We start from the raw sequence: 15019 nt of genomic DNA, 5'->3' as shown, positions 1-15019 counted from the left end.
GTACCACAGTTAGTACCTCGTAACAACCTTCTTAGTTTTAACCTCAACTCTGAAACACTAATGAATTTTCCAACCCTAACTGTTTCTTCATATTTATGGAGAATGTTCCTGTTATTATCACTCCTGATCAATTTATTAATAGCGCCATGTTAGTGATAAAGATTTATGGTACTAAATGCAGATCAAAGAGGTTAGGTTGAATGGAACATTATTACAGGACAGGACAACCACAACCAGAACAACCTGACAAGCCATAATAGAACATCAAAGTCACAACCAGACTAGAGATACCAGATCATTACAGAGCAAATACGATTACAGGTGTGCAATTCAATCTTCCCTATGTCTGGGGTGAAGCTTTAAAAGCCTTCATTTTACAACAGGAGGAATAGGATTCAACCTATTAGTACACAGATGCTGCCATAAGCAGTGATGCTAATCTGTTTGCTGTGTGTTTTAGTGTCGTTGCAGACGCTGGTGGCTGCTGGGAGTTTTATGACCAACCTACTGGTCCCCCTGATGTCCCTTCTGTCCTTCTGATTAAGCCCAACAGTGTCCCTACCCAGTCTCCTCTGTTATGTGGTGATTATTGTCCCCTGGTTTCCCTGCCACTTCCTGTTATAGTTGGCTAACTGCACAGCAGTGTGAGGGATATAGGCCCGAAGACAGGAGACTGCGTCTCTGGGCGGCCATTATGTGTCCGAGGGGAAGGCTCTGACAGACCACAGTAATGGCCATAAATTCTGTGGACTAATTATTCTATTCTAGCGTTATCTTTAACAAGCACGGTTATGGAGGGAGCTATTTGATGTGAGAAGACTGTAACTACCGCTGAACTGCTCAGTTCAGGCCAGCTGAGCGCTGCTGGATCAACATGTTTGAGTTATGCTCCCCTGGAATGAGAACACAGCAAAAACAAACTATTCTCATCCTCACTGCTTTCGGTGTTTGTGTGTGTGTGTGTGTTTGGTGTGTATGCGCATATGATTGGTTAGTGTGGGGATGCATACAGTATGCATTCCTAACAGCTAGTGTGTGTCTACATTTGTTTGTCTGTCTATTAGGTTGGCAGGTGTGTCTGCTTTTGTCTGAATTTATGTGTGTGTGTGTGTGTGTGTATTTGTGACTGTGTGCTTGCGCGTGCATGCATGTGTGTGTGCATGTGTCTCTGTGTATGTATGTGTATACTTGTGCGTGTGTGTCCTTGTACTCACGTGTGTGTGTGTGTGTGTGTGTGTGTGTGTGTTTCAGTGGAGGCTGGTGGGAGGAGCTATAGGAGGATGGGCTCGTTTTAATTGCTTTAATTGATGGAACGGAGTCAAACATGTGGTTTCCATTTGTGTGACGTGTTTGATACCGATCAATTTATTCCATTCCAGCCATTACAATGAGCCCATCCTCCTTTAGCTCATCACACCAGCCTCCACTGGGGCGTGTGCACATGCGTGTATGTGTCTCCACTCACACAGCCACAGATGTAGTCCATGAATCCCCAGCAGGCCTTTGGAGGGAGCGATCAGAAAGAATGGGCGATGACTTACTGACAGCCCAACAAGGAAAGACTAATTAGTGCCTCCTCTTTTATCAGAGCCCCGCCAACATCGTTAACACAGCTAGCTCCGTTAGAATCACTAGCCTCCACTCGTGTGGGGAGACTGAGGAGAGACACTGTTTTAAGACCCACTGACACAGCAAAGGCTCCATGCGGACGTGGAAAGGCAAACAGCTGCAGTCCCTGAAGTACCTCCGCTTCCCCTGACAAACACAGCCACTAATTAATGTGAAACTCTGATTGCCTTAGAGGGAAACACAACCAAAACAAGATTGAAGGCTGGCAAAGTGTTTGTTCGCAATTATCTCTCTCAATCCTTGTGCATTACGGAGATTGGGCTTTCTTTTATAGACAGAAATTTGGCAGCGCTTCATGTGATGTACTTAGTGATGTACTACTTCAAATATGTGCAATCAATTCCAAAGAAAGAGGACTGGAGTTAGGTGTAAAAAATGTTTTAATGAAAAGTAACCTACGTTCACTCAAACAGAAACATGTCTGATATAATTTACCTTTTATACTTACCGCACAATAGTCAGGCATTAAGACACATACAGACAAGCAGGCAGACAGACAGACAGTGTGGCCTTCCAAAGAACCCCAGGCCCCAGCATCGCTCCCAGCATGCCTCTCTTCATGTCGGAGTGAGTGATCCGTGCTGACAGCAGCCTGGCCTGGTGTAGCAGAACTGCATGTGACTGGGGTCTTTATACGATCCTCCTCTGTGTCATCTGGATCCCCGCCTTCATCATCTGCATGTTTCATCCCCCTGCCCGCCCTGTCTCTCCCCCGCTCTTATTTCTTTATCTCCTCTGTTCTCAATTGCTTGTAAGTGCCTTGTGTTTGTTCCCTGGGTGTCTTCGTTGTGAATATGTTTGTGTGTCTTAAAGCAGTGGTCTGAAACTAGTGTCTGGAGGGCTTGCGGCTAATGACTTGAATAGCATAATTGTCTTCCCGTAGCGGCAGGTCTCTATAAAAAGAAGGCGGTGAATCTGGTATCTATAAGAACCGCACGATGCACTGGTATGTGTCGCCTGTACTGAGCTAATGAGACTGAAAATGTGTGGGTTCATTAATTACAATAAAACTAAACTATGTTTATGAAATGGTTAATGTAAATATGCATTTACCCTGTGTATGGGAGATTTGTAATATGTTGGTAAAAGTAGTAGACTAATTATAGCCGGCACATTAGAGAGACAGGGATGGAAAATGTTTATGTCTATGGTTAATTGGCTAGACTGAAGATGGAGTTTTAGAGAGAGTTGCCCTAGCCTTCAAGTGCACTCATCCCTCCAGGAATAGTCTCACACCACTAGCTTGTTCTTCACATAATAGTTTGGGATTCAATCCACTGAAGATTTGGTGGAAATAACCCCCCACCTGCCCAAAAAACTGTAGCCATCAAGGGCAATTACTAGCATTACTAATGTACTGTACTAAAATTCACCTCGTCTCTGCAGCAATAGCCATTATTAAAACATTTTACTGCTTGTGCTAAACCAGGGTCACACAGAGTGTTTCTTGGTAGTCTTAAACAAATCTACTTTGAAACAAAAGTATACACCTCACATACATGGTTATGGGCTTACAAAAAGAAGACACCTGTAATATGTCAGATATAGAGTTTGAGCTTGCATCCCAATATTACACTTTATACACAGTGCCTTCGGAAAGTATTCAGACCCCTTGACTTTTTACATATTTTGATACGTTACAGCCTTGTTCTAAATGTTTTTATTTGTTTTCCCTCCTCATCAATCTACACCAAATACCCAGTAATGACGAAGCAAAAACTGTTAAAACCCCCCGGAAATATCACATTTACATAAGTATTCAGACCCTTTACTCTGTACTTTGTTGAAGCACCTTTGGCAACATTTACAGCATCAAGTGTTCTTGTGTATGACGCTACAAGCTTGGCACACCTGTATTTGGGGAGTTTCTCCTATTCTTCTCTGCAGATCCTCTCAAGCTCTGTCAGGTTGGACGGGGAGCGTTGCTGCACAGCTATTTTCAGGACTCTCCAGAGACCTGGGCTCTGGCTGGACCCGTCAAGGACATTCAGATACTTGTCCTGAAGCCACTCCTGCGTTGTCTTGGCTGTGTGCTTAGGGTCGGTTGGAACGTGAACCTTCGCCCCAGTCTGAGGTCCTGAGTGCTCTGGAGCAGGTGTTCATCCAGGATCTCTCTGTACTTTGCTCCGTTCATCTTTGCCTCAATCCTGACTAGTCTCCCAGTCCCTGCCGCTGAAGAACATCCCCACAGCATGATGCTGCCACCACCATACTTTACCGTAGGGATGATGCCAGGTTTCCTCCAGACGTGACGCTTGGCATTCAGGCCAAAGAGTTCCATCTTGGGTTCAACAGACCAGAGAATCTTGTTTCTCATGGTCTGAGAGTCTTTAGGTGCCTTTTAACAAACTCCAAGTGGGCTGTCATGTGCCTTTTACTAAGGAGTGGCTTCCATCTGGCCACTCTACCATAAAGGCCAGATTGGTGGAGTGCTGCAGAGATGGTTATCCTTCTGGAAGATTCTCCTATCTCCACAGAGGAACTCTAGAGTGACTCTAGAGTGAACTGTCAGAGTGACCATCAGGTTCTTGGTCACCTCCCTGACCAAGGCCTTTCTCCCCCGATTTCTCAGTTTGGCCGGGTGGCAAGCACTAGGATGAGTCTTGGTGGTTTCAAACATCTTCCATTTAAAAATGATGGAGGCCACTGTGTTCTTGGGGACCTTCAATGCTGCAGACATTTTTTGGTACCCTTCCCTAGATCTGTGACCCGACACAATCCTGTCTCGGAGCTGTACGGACAATTCCTTCGACCTTACGACTTGGTTTTTGCTCTGACATGCACTGTCAACTGTGGGACCTTACATAGACAAGTATGTGCCTTTCCAAATCATGTCTATTCAATTGAATTTACCACAGATGGACTCCAATCAAGTTGTAAAAACATCAAGGATGATCAATGGAACAGGATGCACCTGATTCTCAATTTCGAGTCTCATATCAAAGGGTCTGAACACTTATGTAAATATGGTATATATTTTTTTTTATACATTTGCAAAAGTTTAAAATCCTGTTTTCACGTTGTCATTATGGGGTATTGTGTCTAGATTGCTGAGGATTAAAAAAATAATAATTTAGGCTGTATGTGGAAAAATTTAGGCTGTATGTCCGATTTCAAAAAGGCTTTACAGCGAAGCATAGCATTAGATTATGTTAGGACAGCACCTAGACAAGAAAAACCACACAGCCATTTTCCAAGCAAGGAGAGGCATCACAAAAAACAGAAATACAGCTAAAATGAATCACTAACCTTTGATGATCTTCATCAGATGGCACTCATAGGACTTCATGTTACACAATACATGTATGTTTTGCTCGATAAAGTTGATATTTATATCCAAAAACCCTATTTTACATTGGCGTGTAATGTTCAGAAATGTTTTGCCTCCCAAAACGTTCGGTGAATGAGCACATCAATTTACAGAAATACTCATCATAAACGTTGATAAAATATTAAACTGTTATTCAAAGAATTATAGAAACACTTCTCCTTAATACAACCTCTGTGTCAGATTTCAAAAAGCACACTTTGCAATAATCTGAGTACAGCGTCCAGACACGAAACCAAACCCGCCATTTTGTGGAGTCAACAAAACTCAGAAATAATATTATAAATATTCACTTACCTTTGATGATCTTCGTCGGAATGCACTCCCAGGAATCCCAGTTCCCCAATAAATGTTAATTTGTTTCGATAAAGTCCATATATATGTCCAAATACCTCCTTTTTGTTCGCGCGTTCGGTCGAGTACTCCAAATGCGCTGTGCTCGCGCATTAAATTCAGACGAAAAGTCAAAATAGTTCCATTACAGTTTGTAGAAACATGTCAAACGATGTATAGAATCAATCTTTAGGATGTTTTTATCATAAATCTTCCATAATATTCCAACCGGACAAGAAAAGGAACACAGCTAACACTCACGTGAGCACGCGCCTCTGAGCTCATGTTATTTTCTCACTCATCTACTTCCAGGAGCTCTTATTCTCTCCCTATTCACAGTAGAAGCATGAAACAACGTTCTAAAGACTGTTGACATCTAGTGGAAGCCTTAGGAAATGCAAAATGAACCCTAAGTCACTGTATACTGTATAGGCAATCACTTGAAAAACAACAAACCTCAGATTTCCACACTTCCTGGTTGCATTTTTCTCACGTTTTTGCCTGCCATATGAGTTCTGTTATACTCACAGGCATCATTCAAACAGTTTTAGAAACTTCTGAGTGTTTTCTATACAAATCTACTAATAATATGCATATCCTACCTTCTGAGCCTGAGTAGCAGGCAGTTTACTACGGGCACGCCTTTCATCCGGACGTCAAAATACTGCCCCCTACCCTAGAGAAGTTAAAAATGAAATACTGAAACAACCCAGTGTAATAATGATTCTGTCCACATCTTTGCAGCAATTTCACACCTGCTACAGTATTTCTGGAGTGAGCTACTGTCCAAACCCTCTCTGAAAAAAGTTAATGAGAACACTATTGGCTCTCCACAGGATAATAATGATACTCTGTCCTCCATAGTTTGGGAGAGTATCAGTACTGGATTATTAATATCATTTAAAAACTCTACAACATGCACATTTGTATTAAATTATTTGGAATATAATACAGATGCTATTCAGCTTTAAAGCTTCAAATCGTCCACATGCTCAAGATAGCCCAAGACATGAGACCCAAATGCTGTTTAGACTGCCTCTTAACTGTTAGTGTCCTTTGAAGTAGGATAGAATTCCATTGTTTTCACTAGGCCTCATCCCTGCAGTCAGATAGGCTTCAGTGGATACAGTCTGACTCTGGATGACAGGGTGGACTGTGCTTTACTCTTGTGGAAAAGCTCTACTTTAAAAAGCTAAACAAATTACATGGCTCAGTCTAAACAGAACCAAATGAGAGCATTCTCCAGACTGGGTGGTTCTAGACATATACACAAATGCAGGCACACAAACGCACGCACGCACACACACACACACACACACACACACACACACACACACACACACACACACACACACACACACACACACACACACACACTCCCTAGCTCGTCTAAAGACAGAGGTGGGGGATGGATTGGACTGGACTGGTAGGGGATCTTGTTACACCCCTCTCTAGATACGCTCATCTTCCCCTCGCTCTGTTTAGATGTTCTCTGTTCTCCTCTGAAACCAGACTATCAAAGCATGGCAACCTCGCGATGGCCCACAGCCGTCAGCTCGCATTAAGCCTTCTGCATTCTTCCTCCCGACGAAAAAGAAGAGAGAGAATATCTTTTCTCCAAAAAGGCGCATGTGCACGTTTGAACTCCGCTCAACCACAGACGTTGGAGAAGCATCGATGGAAGCACAAGGAACACACACTGAGACTAACACAACAGAGAAACACATAGAGGGAGAGAAACGAAGGTAGGAAGAGGGCAGATAAAAAAACAGGGAGAGAGAGAAACACACAGGAGGCTTAACCAAACATCTCTCCTAGCATGTCGAATGGATGATTGAGAGCCACAGTGATATAGAAAAACACAGCGTTCCAGACCTCCTTCCCTCCAGTGTCAGTCAGATGTATTCTGTGGTGGCACGGTGCGGTAGCCAGCACTCTGAGGAAGGGGATGGATAACAAGGTTACTGCGGCTGTAGTAATTACACCTGAGACTCACATCTTCTTTAATTGAGTTCATTAAGTCACTCATTAGACAGAGTTAACACCACATTCTCATGGTAATTAAGGCTTACATGCTGTTCAGCTGGCGTGATTTGGCCCTGGACACCGTTTTGTAGCGTTTTCAGCCCACTCAGTCAGTAATAGGCTATGTTGAGCTGCACCGGTTAATTTCACACATTTTGAAAGCATATTTATTTATCCAGGTTGTCGCTGTGAGATTAATAATCTCATTGTTCATCCGGCACATAGTCAAGACAGAAGCATATACAGTACACATTTGGTTGGTCACCGAGCCATACTAAAGCACCCTTATAATGGGAAAAGTAGCTCCAATATCCTCCTTCATAGTCTTTTGGTCCTGATTTGGCCCCTCTACCTCTGCCCTCCTCTGCTTGCGCCAGTGTGACTGGGTTTGAATGGCCCCATGGTGGTGCGACGGAGGGGAACCAATGGCTTTGGGGCTGATGTTAACCCACAATGCACCGCCGGGCTGCGAACTGGAAATGTCATTCTGAATGGTTCCCATCGCACCAAATCAGATCACTGCACTAGGCCGTGGGACAGCGGTGGTTCTGAATTACCGCCACACGCCCCAGAGAGTTGGAGAGAATGAGGGAGAGAGAGAGAGAAAGAGGGAGGGAGGGAGGGAGGGAGGGAGGGAGGGAGGGAGGGAGGGAAGGAAGGAAGGAAGGAAGGAAGGAAGGAAGGAAGGAAGGAAGGAAGGAAGGAAGGAAGGAAGGAAGGAAGGAAGGAAGGAAGGAAGGAAGGAAGGAAGGAAGGAAGGAAGGAGCATAGAGGCAATAGAACCCTGTGTGGTTTGTATTAGATAACAGCAGGATTTTTCTCCAAACATTGTTCCAATATCCATACCCAGTCTCCAAGACATTGTCTGTTTTATATTCTTCATTTTGGATTTGAATTCACACAGTTTAATAGGACAAGTCACAGTAGGCCCATATCCTTTCACTACAAAGTCATGTCAGCTTATAGTGATGTCATCATGGGCCTATGGGTTCAGGGGGGTGACAACTAGGTCATGGTATGACATAACATCTTCCTCTCACAACTTGACAAGTTGTATAATGTAGTGACAGAGCCTCACAGAGCACATGTAGAATGCTGTAGAACACTGCAGTGTTCCCCTAGGATTTTTTTCAGCAGCGGTGGCAAAGGTAGTGGGTGTGTGGGTGAGATATTGTTTTGTAGAACTGTGAGAATGCCACTTCTGGTGCCTTTTTAAAAGGGCATTCTACTCCAAAATGCATACAAATATGATGTTGACACCATCTGAAATATAACTGATGCGTGCCACGGCACCATAGGGAGAATTTTTAAAGGAAGTTGAATATAGTTTTCCGAGCTATTGCTAACTAGCGTTAGCATAACAACTGGACGTCTATGGGAACAGGTATAATGCTAGCTGTTCCCATACACTTCCTGTCATTGGGCTAATGCTAGTTGACACACAGATACATAAAAAGGGTATCCAAGAGTTGATCTGACTCTGGGTAAGTAGAAAACAGGCTTAATTGACAACATCTCGCACTATCCCTTTAAAAGTGCGTCTTGGTAGAAATATTCGTTAAGTGTATATATACACTGAACAAAAATATAAACACACCATGTAAAATATCCCAGAAATGTTCCATACACTCAAATAGGTTATTTCTCTCAAATTTTGCGCAGAAATTAGTTTACATTCCTGTTAGTGAGTATTTTATCCTTTGCCAAGTAAATCCATCCATCTGACAGGTGTGGCATATCAATAAGCTAATTGAACATCATGATCATTACACAGGTGCCTTGTACTGGGGACAATAAAAGGCCACTCAAAAATGTCTTGTTTTGTCACACAACAATGCCACAGATGAGGGGGCGTGCAATTGGCATGCTACTGCAGGAATGTCCACCAGAGCTGTTGCCAGAGAATTGAATGTTAACTTCTCTACCATAAGCAGCCTCCAACGTAATTTTAGAGAATTTGGCAGTATGTCCAACCAGCCTCACAACCGCAGACCACGTGCATGGCGTCGTGTGGGCGAGTGGTTTGTCGATGTCAACGTTGTGAACAGAGTGCCCCATGGTGGCGGTGGGGTTATGGTATGGGCAGGCATAAGCTAAGGACAATGAACACATTTGCATTTTATCGATGGCAATTTGAATGCATAAAAATACCGTGACGAGATCCTGAGGCCCATTTATTTTTTACCAACAGATCTGTATTTCCAGTCAGGTGAAATCCAAAGATTAGGGCCTCATGAATGTATTTCAATTGACTGATTTCCTCATATGAACTGTAACTCAGAAAAATCAATTAAATTGTTTCATGTTGCATTTATATTTTTGTACAGTATATATCGTTGTTATCACTGCTAAATGAATATAGGGGAAGCATTGACACAACAATGGCTTTGCTGTTAGAATGTCCACAGAAAATGCTCTTGGATCTTGATTCTGTAAGCCTGTGGTGGTTTTCTGTCCTAATTCTCCCCTCCCTCCACTATTATCTATGAACAGACCATCACAGCAGCACAGTGTTATTGTATTATACTGCTCAACCAGCTGCACAGGCATTCAAGTTGTCACAGTAACATCGTAGCTAACTACCTGGATACCAGTGAGAATCCCTCCACCAAATACACCTCTGACAAACCTAATGGCGAACACAGCTTGATATCCCTCTGCCAACATACACATATCAGCCCCTAATGATATTATCAAAGTGGAGAATACCTCAGCAAATAGGCCTTTAATCATCTCATGATTTAACCACACTTGACAAGATCTGGAAAATGGAGTCTTTATGATGGAGTCATCAAAATGGAGTCATTATGATCTAATCCTCTCTTATATATCATTGGAGGGCTTGTAAAAGGTCTAGACTGACCGCATAGCTTAAAGGTCCAGTGAAGTCAAACATGTGATTTTCCTGTGTTTATATATACAGTGTTTCCATGCTATGAGGTTGGAACAATACTGTGAAAGTGTGAAAATTATGATAATGTTCTTTTAGTGTAGGAGTTGAAAAAACACCTGAAATTTCAAGTCTGTTTTCAAGATATGTAACTTTCAAAATACAGAAATCATCCTGTATGATGTAGATATGTAACTGCAAAATGCACCATACAGGGATAATTTCAGTAATTTGAAAGTTGCATATCTTGAAAACTTGAGTACTGACAAGCAAAACATTTTGGGATTATGTCAACAATGGACCAACGAATCAAATACCACAGATAGTTCTTGGGTGGAGTTTTCCTTTAACAGCTAGATTTCCATTTTCCCCTCCTCACTCAGACCACTCCCAAATTTTTGCTTTAGAAATTGCTGTTGCTAAGAATCCTTTATTTATTAATTTTTTATTTAAAACAATCACAGTAAGTAACTTAATTGTTACCCAGAAATGATTTAATAAAAATGGCTGCATTGGGCCTTTAATGATGGGTGTACTGTACACTCATCCAACATGGCATTTTGAACGTTTTTAAGTTGTCATATTTGGTTAAGTTTTCAATTCTATTTATTTCCAAATGCATTCCTGTGGATTTGAAGAGCCATAAAATATGAGTAATAAATGTATGCCATTAGGATTTCCTCACTATTGGCAGTGTGGTGCAGTTGTCCACTGTAGAATCCACTTCTCCTGTATTTAGGCAGGGAGTCCCATTGAGACCAGGGTCTCTTTTCAAGGAAGCCCTGCAGATTTACCATACATGTAGCTGAGATGCACTCTCCTTGTGTCACGACTTCCACCGAAGTCGGTCCCTCTCCTTGTTCGGGCGGCGTTCGGCGGTCGACGTCACCGGCTTTATAGCCGCCGCCGATCCATTTTTCATTTTCCATTTGTTCTGTCTTTGTCTTACACACCTGGCTTCACTCAACCAATTACTTGTTTATTATTTAACCCTCTGTTCCCCATGTTGTGTTTGTGAGTGATTGTTTTATGTATGTTCGGTCCGTTATTTGTGGGCTCGGTATTACGACATGTTATTGGAATATTTGAGTAAAGTTACTTGTGTTACTCATCTCTGCTGTCCTGCGCCTGACTCCTCTGCACCAGATACACCCAGACCACTACACCTTGTTCTTCACTGACCTCTGATCAGTTTGAGGGTGGCGGGGCTGAGGCTGACACTAGTAGGCAGTGTGTTCCACACTGGTTAGAGGTCAGTGAGGAGGACATTTGTTACCCACTGACACGACCTAGCTGCTCCACGCTGAGTGAGACCTCTACTGAGATCCTTCCACTGTGACAGAGATACATGCACATTTACCAGGATGAAGAGAAAACTACAAACGATGGCAACTCATTGATGGGTTCAATCCTTCTACTAACGATAAGAAATAGTTTCCCTCAAAGCCTTAATGACACCACATCATAAATAGCAGCCTCCAGCAGGAGCGGGAGAATAGCACAATATGTTTTTTTTTTTCAAGTCAAGCAGCCAGGTCTTCCTCGAATAGTGGTCAAAGGTATATGCATGGATGATTGCATAGCTTTATTGGTTCTATGTCTTATGTACCTTCGTTGTGTGGCAGGTCTGGATCATTTGTGTCACCGTAAACCCACCATGAACCCATTGACGTTAACCTGTCCCATCCCCCCTGCTGTTATCCCTCCCTGCTACCCCATCACCTCAGCAATCATCATAAGCCTCTTCCTCTTCTCTCCCTCCATCCTACCCTACGCCCAGCACCACTCTGACCCAGTGGAATGAGCCCATCTATCAGGGAGAGACTGCAGGGCCCATTCCCATAGTATTCTCATTTCCCTTGCTGGGAACGTGGAAGCACACCTCGGCTGCCTCTCTCTGTGATGAATATGATGGCTTGGAGGTGGTGGGCGACGGGGGAGGGAGGGAGGGGGGAGTGGAGGGTCGGAGCTAAACAGCTTTTACTTTCACCTGCACAATGACCTATTCTACTTCTGGGGGGTGGGAGCTGTAAGGGTTACAATCATCTTGTTTTTCTTGAAACAACCATTTAGTCTGTCTGTCAAAGAGAATTTTGCTCACCATAATTTACTTGGCTAAATAAGGGTTAAATAAGTAAATATGTGAGGAAAAACAAGAAAGCATATTTTACACTGCATTATAAACTGGGTGGTTCCAGCCCTGAATGCTGATTGGCTGAAAGCCGTGGTATATAAGACTGTATACCATCGGTATGACAAAACCTTTTTTTTACTGTTCTAATTACATTGGTAACCAGTTTATAATAGCAATAAGGCACCTCGGGGGCTTGTGGTATATGGCCAATATACCACGGCTAATGGCTTTGTCCAGGCACTCCGCGTTGCTTCGTGCATAAGAACAGCCCTTAGCCGTGGTATACTGGCCATATACCACACCCCCGCCTGCCTTACTGCTTACATGTACCACTTTCATGTCGACGGCTTCCACAATATTACTACATAAAATGTCAGTTGTCATGGGCGTCAGTCACAATCCACCGTCTTCTGTCTCTCAGCTACAGAGGTGGCTGAGAAAGAGGTGGAAGAGGTGGTGCCGCTAACAGGAGTGGATGATGAGGAGCAACGCATCGCTGATATGGGTCGACCCATGCTTGGGGATCACGTCAAACTTGAAATCATCATCGAGGAATCCTATGAGTTTAAGGTGTGTGCTCGTGTATTTATACATATTCCATTTCCTTTCTCTCACGTAATGCACTTCTCAGAGACTCAGATAGACATACACGCATATGTAGTAATCATGGGGTGATATAACTGTGTATGTGCATGCTCTCCTCTTTCACTCACACACACTCTTCAGACAAACACAGATGTGATTATCATGAATATTAAGGTCTGTGTGTGTGTGTGTTTGTGTGTGTGTGTGTCCGCACACGCAAATGCTTTTTTCTCCCTCTCGCCCACACACACTCTTCAGACTGATGGGTGGATGCTTGTGAGCACTTGACGGATCGTCTCCTGTTCTTACTGGAGTGGCTCTCACTGTGAGGTTGGGTGGGAGGCTATGGGAGGGAGGGGGCCTATGGATCCTATAGCTGGCTGAAGGACTCTGTATCCTGGGGGGGTGGGGGGGGGGGGCTGGAGAGTTTAATTGTGTCTAACCTCAGTCATAGCGAGTGGCTGCTTCAAAAGTGCTTCAACTTTCAGACGGTAGTCTGCAACTTTTCCGCTTTAAGATTAACGTCAACCAAGACCCAGAATCCCTTGCCTGGGGCTAACAGATAGGAATGAGGAAGTAGGTGATTTGCAGACAGTAGATTTCTCTCTCTTCCTCTTCTTTGCACAACTTCGATCCAACACACCTTGCTAGGAATTGGACAGTAGATGAGGCTGTCCGTCTATTTCTCCAAATATCAATATGTTATATCAGAGACCTTAGCAGAGCTGGAGAGAGTAGTGTAGTTGTCCATTCCTTTATAAACCATCCCACCATTTACTTTCCAAAGCTTCAGTCAATTCAATTACCATTGACGTTTCCTTCCAGAGAAGGGAATATCGGATTTTCCTTCTGATGGTGAGGGAAGACAGAAGGGGATGGACAGAGGAGGAGAGGGGTACTATCCAGCTGTCATCCCAGGAGTGAAGGAGGGGTGGTGGAAGGGATGGATCGAGGAGGAGTTGTTTCCTTCTGTAGGGAGAGAAATCCAGTTTTTCTTGTTTTTGAATCTATACAGGCTGTGATGAGGATTGATTTCCTGAGTGTACTCTAGGAGCGCCTGCACCTGTCCTCTGGGAAGCAGCCTTTATCAAAGAGAGGATTGCAGCTAAAGGTCCAGTAACAGACTGAACCTCCGCTCTCTATCCTGGCCGATGTTATTATCATAGTATGTGGACAGCATCGTCAACTAGCTCCCGAGGACTGGCTCTTGGCTACTATAGCAGTTACATTACATGGCCGAGGCAGTACTTACAACACCCAAGCTCTCTACCCTCGTTGTTTATTTTAAATACATGCTTACTGCAGACAAGTACATAGGTTTTAAAGACAGAAATAGTCATGTGCCCTATATGAATTTGTGGACTAGATGCCCTTGCTTTTCTATATGCATTTCCCCAATATGTTCTTCCTGAACTCCATGTGTTTGGTGTTCCCTGTGCAGAACACTGTGGACAAGTTGATTAAGAAGACAAACCTGGCCCTGCTGGTGGGGACTAACAGCTGGAGAGACCAGTTCATCGAGGCCATCACTGTCAGCGCCGGTGAGTTGAATGCTTTGACCGCCGCGCGTGTGTGTGTGTGTGCTGTAGCAAGATCAAGGGTGTGGGGTTTCCACGTCACCAAGTTCAATAACAAAACAGGCACCAGTAGCACAAATAGAATGCAAAGGGGAAGTTTATTTGGGATTTTCGTACACGGGGAAAGAAGGAGGAATTCACCAATCACCTCACAGTCCACAAACCGTTCTCTTTGTCCGTTCCGTTTTCCAGGGGTAATCCTCACACTCAGGTCCTCAGCCAATCCGGTCCGATACACAGGGGTGTTAGTCCGACAGTCCAGGTCACAACATGTGATCTCACAGACAGTGATCTCACAGACAGTGATCTCACTGATAGTGATCTCACTGATAGTGATCTCACAGATGGTAATCTCACAGATGGTAATCTCACAGATGGTAATCTCACAGATGGTAATCTCACAGATGGTAATCTCTCTTCTCCCACTCTTCATAATGCTCTTGGTTCTCTCCTACTCTGCCTTGCTATGCAGACTGCTTCCCCCTTTTATCCCCAAACACTCCCTGGCTTAACGAGTT

General features: G+C 43.7%; 1 protein-coding gene across 2 annotated transcripts in view; it reads left to right on the top strand.

Moving 5' to 3' along the window:
- The window catches only part of LOC115153336 (sodium/calcium exchanger 1), a 180317-nt gene that overhangs the window by 140671 nt on the left and 24627 nt on the right, over positions 1-15019 (top strand). For both annotated transcript variants that reach the window (XM_029698675.1, XM_029698674.1), the window contains exons 4-5: positions 12761-12909; positions 14366-14465. In XM_029698675.1, coding sequence (XP_029554535.1) covers positions 12761-12909; positions 14366-14465 — 249 coding nt within the window. The remainder of the gene's footprint in view (positions 1-12760; positions 12910-14365; positions 14466-15019) is intronic.

The sequence above is a fragment of the Salmo trutta genome, chromosome 18 (assembly GCF_901001165.1).
Source record: "Salmo trutta chromosome 18, fSalTru1.1, whole genome shotgun sequence".
Lineage (NCBI taxonomy): Eukaryota > Metazoa > Chordata > Actinopteri > Salmoniformes > Salmonidae > Salmo > Salmo trutta.
This window is presented reverse-complemented; position numbering and strand designations above follow the sequence as displayed.